At 32.5% G+C, this 10,794-nt stretch overlaps 1 protein-coding gene across 1 annotated transcript; it reads right to left on the reverse strand.

Annotated features, from left to right (window-relative positions):
• Positions 1-252: 252 nt before the first annotated feature.
• On the reverse strand, positions 253-4,221 carry LOC129872868 (BTB/POZ domain-containing protein SR1IP1-like). The gene is made up of 5 exons (XM_055947811.1): positions 3,919-4,221; positions 3,773-3,842; positions 2,785-3,399; positions 2,170-2,703; positions 253-1,004 (listed from the first exon to the last, which is right to left on the reverse strand). Exons 1-5 carry the CDS (start codon positions 3,972-3,974, stop codon positions 477-479), a joined length of 1,803 nt encoding a protein of 600 aa, XP_055803786.1. The 5' UTR covers positions 3,975-4,221; the 3' UTR covers positions 253-476.
• Between the last annotated feature and the right edge of the window lie 6,573 nt (positions 4,222-10,794).

Below are 10,794 nucleotides of genomic sequence, written 5' to 3' on the forward strand. Positions count from 1 at the left end.
CTCCACTTCTTTTTCCCTCAATTTCCCATTCAACCTATCAATTAAACCCAACACCCCTCTCACCTCTATAGTATTTTGCTATATTACATATAAATGCTCTTGAGATAAAAAAAAATGCTTATTTACCAAACACTAGAAAATAAGTAAGAAACCAATTTGTTTTCGAGAACATTTTCCATGGAAAACATTCTCAACATTCAGCACATAAGAATCCTGTAATTTGGATGACTAACCTCAAGAGGTACAAAAATTACAACCTCGGTATTTTATTGCTTGTACATCTCAAGACTGCAAATCTTTCTTTGGCACATAAGAGAAATCAAAGATTACAAATCTTTCATGAGTAACATTTCTGGATTAAAGCACGACAAAATATATACTTTACCGTACAAACTTGCATGATTAAATTTTAAAAATACATTTTGAATCCAATATGTACCATATTTAGACAATAATACAAATATAGCTAGCTCAAATCACGATATGGAATGACGTCTATCTTTACTTGGTTTATTTCGGGCTTTGCCTTGCGTTAGTCCATCAGCTCTAATAAATCTTCCGAGCTTTTTCGATACTGAGCTCATGAAGTTAGATTTTCTTGGCAAAGGAGGTTTAGCAGCAGATGGATGAGTGATGACCAAAGGGCTGCTTGTAGCTGATCTGTTTGAACTCGGTTTTTCAATTTCTGTCAACCTCGCCTTCATTTTCAGCAGCTCAAATTTCAGCTCCTGATTTTCTCGTTTTAGAATCGAGACCTCGTCTGAAACAGGGGTAGTAGAGAATTGATGATTCATTTTGGAAGGAACAAGAGCAGGAGGTTCAGTTGCTACAAGCTGGCTCCCATCGTGAAGACGTTGCTGCTCGTAGTAAAGTACTTGTACAACTGTTTGAACAGGGAGCCTATCATTTTGAGCAGCATGAGCACAAGCTTCTCGAGATAGTTTTTGACAGTCCATAACACCGCAAACCTTTTTTCTTTCTATGTCGCTTAGGGCTGGATGTGCCTTCAAATTGCAACAACAATAACGTATTAAACACGCCTACATAGTTTGATTGATATTTGGTAAAAGACATAATTAAGCAAATAAAAGTGTGCTCATGTGCTCTCTACTAGTTCAAGCTTATCGATAAGATAGTCACACAATTCAACAAAAAGAAGATCATGTTAAGCCTGGATCAAGGGTTCCAAACTTTTTATTCTGCGTTTTGAAAAGCTTAAACTTTCTGATTAAGTTCAATTCATTGCTCACGACTATAGTTGTTGTACTGACGACATGATATGTGAAGACCGTCAAACAGAGTACATGGTTGATATCTAGTTATTACGTAACTCGGCTGAAAGCCTATTGATTCCACCCTCATCTTTAGAAAGAATAACAGGGGAGGTGCAGGTTGCACATCTATGAGCACATACACAAGATTCTTCATAATATCCGTTAGTGCATAGTTTTAACAACTCAATACCATGTGTATAGGCATGCCAAATTCTTATATACCATGCTTATACACATGGTATTGAGTGTAAAGTATGTATAGGCAAGCCAAATTATATAGGAAGTTATTTTTCCCTGGTTAACACTCAGGTATGAAATGATAGAGAAAGACCTCAAGTATGAACACGTGCACACTAAGGCTGCAATATATAGGACAAAACAAAGCTGCCATATTGTAGAGATGATCCTCTGCAGGCAGAAGAGATGGCCCATGATCTTAGGGGAGTTAAAGATTGTTGTAGGATAAAGGGGTACAAGACATGGGTGATTGGGTCAAAATTGTGAGGCTGGTCGAGCAATGCTTGCAAAATGTATCTTTGGAGAGTTATGATTGTAAAGATGATCGGTTTTTCATTGGTGACATATTGTCTGATTTTGTTTATTCACAAAAAGCTTATCAGTCTGAATTAGGCCCATATATAACTCCAGTGATCAGAGAACACAGAAGGGTATAAATATCCCTTGCTTCAGAGGTCCAGGTGCATTTCCGTGCTAGCACCAAAAGGTACATTGTTAAGGAAATTATCTAAATCAAGTTTATTAAATTTAGTATGGAATTACCATGTAGCAATCAGGACCAAAAGTTTTTTTCCATTACTAAACATGAAATGCTGCTTGTATGCGTAAATATGCACAAATAAACTTAGAATTAATCAGGTAAGTTCATTGTGAATACCTTCAAATAAATGTCAATGGCCCTGTACATCCCATCTTCAGTGACCCTTGCTTGCTCTGGGATGACTTCAGCAAGATTAATGAAGTTTGTGACAGATAGATTACGGTCAGAGGATATTTCAGCAAGGTAATTTTCCATAAGTTTCCCAACCCGCTCCATGTCACTTAATGAAGGAGAGACGTGATACTCTTCATCTCCCAATCGATTTCCCTCCATTTCATTGTCAAGAAAATTCATCATGATACGCTGCAAGGTTTCAACATCATATAAGGTGTCCCCTGTGAAGGAACATGAAGGAATTAACAGATCATCCAATACAGCCTGTCCAAGCTGCAATGCCATCCTCTTCTCCAAGTCAAGCCTGCAAGCAATTGTGGTTTCCAGATATATTGCAGCTCGGAGCAGCATTGACAGAAAGCTAACCGACAATGCATTTTTCTCCCTTGGCAGAAGACTAACGATGGTTTCTAAAACAACCCTCTTTTCATGTTCTTGTTTTGGTTCAATCTTTTTCTTTCCCTTTCCAAATATTTCCTGTAACAAAAAAAAATTTACTATATGCATAAAGATTTCATTTTAACCAATTCATCAAGATTTTATAGTACAAGGCCTCACCAAACCTCGAAGAGACTTCTGTGCATAGAGCATTAATATTGGTCCAAGTGCATACTGCTTGAATCCCCTTCCCATCATTGCAATCAGAACCCTTTGGAAAAAATCAATTCTAAGGGCGGTTAAATCTTCAGACCAACAGTCAACTATAGGCTTCGGGTTTGAAAATGTGGAGGAGGTCAATCCGTGGATACCAGCTTCTGCTCTACCTGATGTGGAGAATTGGTTATCCTTGCAGGCTATATATGCAATTGTGTCTATGCATCGGCTCACCAATTTTACTTTCTCTGCAATAGGAAGAAGGTTTTCTGATGAATGCAAAATCGTAACTGCACCAGCAAGGCTCTTACTAGCTACTACATTAAAATAGGCCTCAGTTCTTTCCACCAAATTTCCAACTGCATAGTCTTCTGTCATCTCAAGATATTCCGCAGCGCACCTCAGCACGGCTATGTTTTCTGTGCTTATCTCAAAATTTATTCCATAACAAAACTTTGCTGCAAGTTCAAATGCCTCTCCTCCACCGGGTATATCAGGGATTTCGATCGTAGAAACATCAGCATCATTGGATTCTGAGACCAACTTTCTTATGTATCCACTCTTCGAAACTAATGGGAACTGCATGGAACACCATTAATACATTATTGAACCTACTGATCAATCATCAAAAAAGATCATCAAAGGTGTGACCAAGGCCTTAACTACTACGCCCATGTGACCTTGTTCACTTTATTGGTCCCAAGATCGGATAAGGAGGAGGGTTGTCGTCGGGGGGGGTCAATTAAAAACATTCTCTCTACCCCATAAAAGTTAAAATAAGGCCACATACATCTTACCCGATTACAGAATTTGTTATTGTTGTAAGATGTGAACAAGGCCGATAATTTCAATACAATTAGGAATTTTAAACTAAAAAGCAACAACAATTTTGATTGTGCGCAGAGTTTAGTTATACTAACTTGTTATGACAAAAGCAGAGAGAAGAACTCACCTTGTGCAGTGTAAAGGAGGTTCCTCCTGCATTTACAGTAACATCACTTGGGATCTCTTGGGAGAAAATCCTATTATAATAGAATAATAGTTCAATAATATTACAAGGAAAGAGGCTACTTTTAGAAAGCACAAAATAGAGCATACCATTCAGAGGTCCTCTTCATAGCAGAGGAAAGAAGGTCATCCTTTTTAGTGGACATATTATTGTTAACAGTATTGGGTTATTCAATCCCCTCTGAACATTAATATTTGGTATTGGAAGAATGCATAGTTATCCAAAGTTGAGGTAAGCAAAACCATAGAATTGGAAAGTTATTATTTTAAACGAAAGGGACAACCAATTGGGCTGCAAATGGACAAAAGGGCTTCGATTTTGCGAATCGGAGAGAGATAGAGGTGGCTTTGGATAGTGTTAACCGTATGTTTGGGATTTCTTCCACTTATTAACTCAAAGATAAAATAAAAAGGAAATTATAATTTGATTTGATCATTATCTAAAACATTGCAAAAAATACAATATTCCTTTCATACTCTTCTTCTTCAACTCCAACCCATTATAGTACTTTCAAAGCTTACGGCCTGGTCAATCATAATTCAGCCACCTTACTGGGTCTCTCATGCCTGAAAAATTAGTTATTAATTAAATTCAAAATTAGATCATAAAATTATAATTCACCTAATTCATCCAGTTTGTGTTGATTATTTACTCCTTCATCTAAATATTATTGCCTCAAAGCCCAAATATCTTAAAACAACGGGATCAGACCCTGAATTCGAATGCCCATTTGACGGTATATAGATTTTCATTTTGGAATAAAATTAAACGATCGAAGAAAAGGAAAACATAAAATTTAATAATAAACAGTAACCGCTGGTAATATATTTGTACTGTACTTTTTTGTAATTGTATCTATCTCCAAATATCTTTTTACAAATCACTCTTCGTTAAACTGGATGGGTAGCCTAGCTATAAGTTTCATCAAATGCTATCTTGAATTTTTTATGGAAAAATTACCTAATTATACGTCTTTATTTATCATATTTTTCATTGCTCTCATTTATTTTTTTAAAAATTCAAAAATTCTTTCTTTTCATCTAGATACATTAATTCAATAATGCGAATACATTAATTCTGATTCATAAATTATCTCTATGCTCAATGTATTATGCTTTAAATGTTATCTGCTGATACATAAACCTATAATTAATGTATCCAAATTACCATGTTATTAAGGAATTTCTATAAATTGAAAAGGGGTAGGAAAAAATGGTAATTAACCCTCTACATTATGTAATTCCTAAAAAATCTACAATGTATCATGCTTTAAATGTTACATAAAACCCTAATTAATGTATTCAAAATACTGAATTAATATATCCAGATTATTATATTTTTAAGGAATTTTTATAAATTCAAAAAAATAATGATAATTAGTCTTTTGCACTGTGAGCTTGCATTGTAGTTATTCTACCCATGTAGTTAGTAAAGACATGATGAGCTTGCAAAAAATGGCCCAAATCCATTCAACTGGTCCAACATTTCTGATGGGCAGATTTTGAGAAGCCCATTTTTTACCCAAAATAACTAGCCCAAATGCAACTCCTGAAAGAGCCCAAATCCAACCCATGAAGACGCCTATTCTTCAATCCGCGAAGACTGCAAAAAAAAAAAAAAAAAAGAAGACCAAGGACCCGTTTGGTCATGGCCCATGAGAAATGTCAAATTGGGTGGGGTGGGAGAGGGTATGTAAGTAAGGGCCCGTTTGACCATGCAATATGAAATCATAATATAAAATTATGAGATGAAGTTGAAGTTGATTTTGGACATATGCTTTAGATTTTTTATGTTATATGTTTTCTCATAATTAAACATATAAACTCCATAAGTTGTAAAACTGTCAAAATTGTCTCAATTGTTTATACAATCTTACCAAATAAACAAAAAATTATAAAATCGCATTATACATTATCACAGAGTTATTCTAAAAAAATACAATAATAATTGATCAAATCTTAATTAATTCAATAAAAAATAAAATTGAACATAAATTGTAGTTTTCAAGTTGTTGGTAGATAAGGAAGTTATTTTTGAAATTAAAGTCAATGACCATAGTGATTAGTATTCTCCACTCAATATACTGATGATTTTTTTTTAATTATTAAACATTGATTTGAATGAAGTAGTAATAAACTTGATCAAAAATAATGAATTTGGTGAATATAAATGGTAAATTAAGAATTGATTTGAAGTAAAAATAAATTTTATATTGGAGAGAATAATCAATATATGAGATATAAACAGTTTTAAAAGTAATGATATGATTTATAAATTTATTTACATATGAAACAAATCGCTAGTAGATATATATAAATTAAATATGAGTTATTTTTACAAAATATAAACTTGTGGGTCAATTTTTACATTTGAAAAATCTCATATCATGATTTAAAATTCTCAAATCATGATTTTTGATGAATTTGGGATTTCATCTTATGATATGAAATCATGTGATGAAATCAACATAAAATCGTATGTCCAAACGTTGATTTCATCGCATGATTTCTTATTATGAGATGAAATTGCATGGCCAGACGCCTACTAAGTAAAAAATATTTTCTTATTTATTTTCTTGTGCTTGATATGTAAATACGAAATATTATCTAAAAGTATTTGTATATAGTTTAGACAAATATTATGCGATGTTGGACTGGAAATGGGGGTGGGGTGGGGGGGGGGGGCTACGAGTGACTGGTGAGGATGAAGATAAGGTGTTAAGATGTGTTGGAGGATGGCAGGACGAAATCAATATGAAATGCCACTTGTGAAATTTGTTTTTCCCGCAAAATGTCTTCATCTTCTTCTTTTATCTAGGGAAATATTTTCTACTCTATTTTAAATTGGAAATATTTCTACTCTATTTTAAATTGGAAATAATAAGATACTTTCCCTTCTGTTTGCATAAGGGATAATGAGAATTTTAACGTATATATAAATTAAGTTATTATTTTTAGCGCTTTTCTTTTTTTGTAGCAAAACAATTTAGTCATACATACACCAATAGTGAGACTTGCGTTAATCCCTCCTTTGGTGCATATTGTAATTATGGTTACTTTAATGCAACTAATAACTAGTTAAATAAATAGTTTAAAATATTGTAATATAAAAATATTATAAATCATTTATTAGGACAAGGATAGATTATTATATTTTTTAAAAAAGTTGAATTAATGCTTCTTGATTTTCTGAAAGAACATTTATTTGGATCAAATATGTTCTACTTAGGCATTTATTTAAGCTAAATGATGCCAACTGCCAAAGTGCAATTATACATATTCTTTTGGTGTTATACTTTTTTGAAAAAATATATTTTCTTATACTTATTCCCTTTTGGAGACAACCACCCATGGATGCGATGATCTTACAGTAGATTTCATTTCCTTTTAATTATCTCAAAACCTACTTTTTTTCATTCTAATTTATGAAAAAATGTACAATTAAGCATAAAATAATACATATAAGAACGAAAAAATAACTTTTGAAAGTTATGATCTACTTTTTTTCATTCTAATTTATGAAAAAATGTATAATTAAGAATAAAATAATATATATAAGAATGAAAAAAAATAACTTTTGAAACTTATAATTTTAAATGATTCATAAATATTTACGTGATTATAAATTATCTGAAAGCTTAGGTGTATGTGCTCCTTCGTGTAATTTGGGTGAGCTATATAAATAGGTAGGAATCATGCCAAACCCCATTTCCACGGCCCACATGTGAGTATAACCTCGGTGAAAGGTTTCTAATATATACTATTTTAATAAGAATAAAATAAAAATTTTAAAATAAATTATTATTGACCGACTAAAACAAATAATGTCATAAATTGACCTCGAGAAAGTAGTAATTTACATATTCATATATAATTAGGAGCCCGTTTGGATAGGCTTACAAAAAGTGACTTATGTATAAAGTGTTTTTAAAACTTTTAAATGATGAAAGTTATTTTTATAAATAAGCAGTTGAGTATTTGAATAAAAGTGATTATGCTGAAAATAAGTTGTTGATGTGTTTGGCAAATAAGCGTTGTTAAGCACTTATTTTTTGTCAAAATGACTGAAATACCCTTAAAGTTGTTAACACCATAATAAGTTGATTTAAAAGATTTTTAAACTCTAAAGTTGATTTAAATCAAAAGTAATTTATATTGTAAAATCACTTCCACTATAAAATATTTATTTAAGTTAATTTTTTATAAATACATATTACTTAAGGGGGGTGCATGAGCTAAAAGAGACACTTATTTTGGAATGAAGAGTTGTGTATTAAACTATTAATTATGAGAATATTAATTAAACCATTCTTCTTCCTCCAATAGATATATCCTATGTTAATGGTGAAGAGTGGATTTTACCAGATTTAATGATACGTTTTGGCACTAATAATAAATGTTGAGTACTTCTGTGTAGAGCGTGTTTTTGGCTACTGTATTGTTCCTGAAAAGTCCTTCTCGTGTATAGTCTTTAAAAAATGTTCATTTATAAATTTTTGTGAAGGCAAATTTTTACCACTATATTATTCACTATCACCACACAACTACCAATTACCCCCACTACTTGGCATTTTCACCACTGCCACCACCATAAGTTGGCCTCTACCAACACTTATTCACCTCCACTACCAATCATATCCACAACTAATCACCATACATCGATCACCAACCTTCATTTTACAACATCTTAATAATCATTATTAGATTTTAAATATAGACGTACTTTTTGGAGAGATACACAATAAATACTTTACACTTTAACTAACTTATTTTACGTATTTTTTTTTCTGAGTCACACATCACAACCTCTTTTACCAATTTTGTAGAACTAATTTTTCATACTCAATTGAACCTCTTTATCACATTCATTGTTGAGTTTTCTTTTTCAAATAGTCCTTTGAATATGGAATTTACTCTAGTGGTGGAATACACCGAAATGTTAATACTTTGCACTTTATATGTTTAGTCAATTTTAAAAATAAATAAAGCTTTAGTTTTCCTTATTTCAAGCAGTTTTTTAAAAAGCATGGGTGTCAAAGATGGAGAATTTGATACAAAATAAAAAGTTCTAATACAATCAAAAGCACTCCACTATGTATACAAGAAGTGAAAAATATTCATATAATACAAGCATCAAGCATTTGAAATGTCACTAGCAATCATATCACGAAACCCCATCCAATAGACATCATTTTGTTCTCCTACATCTTCGACATCTACATTGTTAGCTCCTGAAGTTGTGCCAATATCATTAGAATCAACCAATGGAATATAGCTCTCATTCTCAACTGTTTGGAATGCATCATCCACATTGCATTTCTTTCTAATATAATTGTGAATGGCCATAGTAGCAAGTATGATGTCCCTTTGTGTGTCAATATGATAGTATGTCAGGTCTCTCAAAATAGACCATCTTGCTTTACAAACGCCAAATGTGTGCTCTACTACATTTCTACAAGAAGAATGTAAATAGTTAAATTTCTCAATGCGTCCTCTTGGCTCTCGCAATAGTCGATTTGCACCGCGACGAAATTTTACTAGGTGATATCTTACATTATTTTCTTTGTATGGAGCCATATATCCTTTCATGTGTGAATATCTTGCATCACCTAGATAATATTTATTTTTACGTGGATGTGGAAAGTTGAGCTCTTCTCTACGAAGGGCCTCAACAAATATACGACTATTGTGAGCTGCTCCTTCCCACCCCATCCATACAAATGTAAAACACATATTAAAATTAACAATGGTGAGAATATTCTGAGTCGGATAACCTTTACGTCCAATTTATGGTATCTCTTGACCTTGCGGTAATTTAGCTTTAACATGCGTGCCATCAATTGCTCCAATACAGTCCTACAGGAAGTAAATGTAAAATAAAAAATTTGGGATCCATTTTTTTCTCGTTGAATTCTAAGGGGCAAGAAAACTATCATAAAGCATTTGTTATATAAGGGTAGTAAAGATACAATGCAGAATAACAAATTATCATAAACGGGTTGCTTACTTTAAAAAAATGAAGATATCTTTGTTTACATGGCTTATGAGCATCGCAACCATCATTATAATTTGGATGTGGTTGAATGATATCTCTTGCAAGCTTGTAAACGGCCTTTAAAACACTATGAAAATGTCTATGAATTGTCTCTCCAGAATGTTGAAAGATATCTTGTATCATTCGATTTTCAACTCCATGTGCACAAGTCATCAAGAATATGCCTAACATTTCATGTATAGATATTCCACGAGTGGGTTTAAGCCTATATTTATCACTTAGGTTATTGGATAAAATAATGAACACCGCCTTTTCAGTCGAAAATTTTCATAACAACGAGTCTCATTTCCTCGTAATATCTGCTGGATAAACTCATTTCCAGAGCGCATTGATGTACGACAAGGTTCTTTGCATAGATATTTTTCACAATACATCAAAATGTATTTACCTGTTATATGACATAAAGCCATCCACTCCTTTTGCTCTCTCGGAATCTCTTCTAGTTCTTGATCTTCGTCATCTAACAAATCACTTAAATGAGGAGATACCACATTGCTAATACCCCAACTCTCCATTTAACTGAAAATGGAAATGACTCAAATTAGTAAAGAATGAAAGTTTTTCCAACTACCAAATTTCAAGATTTTTTAGAAACTCCATCGTTTCAATGCACTTATATCTATCTTCGGAAAATCACATTGTAAATCTCAAATTACTATTCCATCAAAGAAAAACAACCACAGCAATACATAAAGTTTCCACATTCATTAAATCCAATACAACAACAATAACGATAAGGTCTAAGAATACAACCACAACATCAACACATCATTAACAATACATAAAGTTTACATGTACAACCATAAGATTTAGGGATACAACCGCAATGTCTAAACAATAAGCAATAAGTAAAGTTTACACGCACAATCATAATGTTCGAACATTAAAAATATTTAACCATTGCAATGCAA

Source organism: Solanum dulcamara, chromosome 11 (genome assembly GCF_947179165.1).
Source record: "Solanum dulcamara chromosome 11, daSolDulc1.2, whole genome shotgun sequence".
In the NCBI taxonomy this organism is placed as follows: domain Eukaryota; kingdom Viridiplantae; phylum Streptophyta; class Magnoliopsida; order Solanales; family Solanaceae; genus Solanum; species Solanum dulcamara.

Coding starts and splice junctions, on each gene's coding strand:
- LOC129872868 (XM_055947811.1), bottom strand. CDS start 3,974: ATGTCCACTAAAAAGGATGACCTTCTTTCCTCTGCTATGAAGAGGACC. Junction 3,400..3,772: donor CCTCCTTTACACTGCACAAG/GTGAGTTCTTCT, acceptor TGTTCCATGCAG/TTCCCATTAGTTTCGAAGAG. Junction 1,005..2,169: donor CCATTGACATTTATTTGAAG/GTATTCACAATG, acceptor TGCAATTTGAAG/GCACATCCAGCCCTAAGCGA.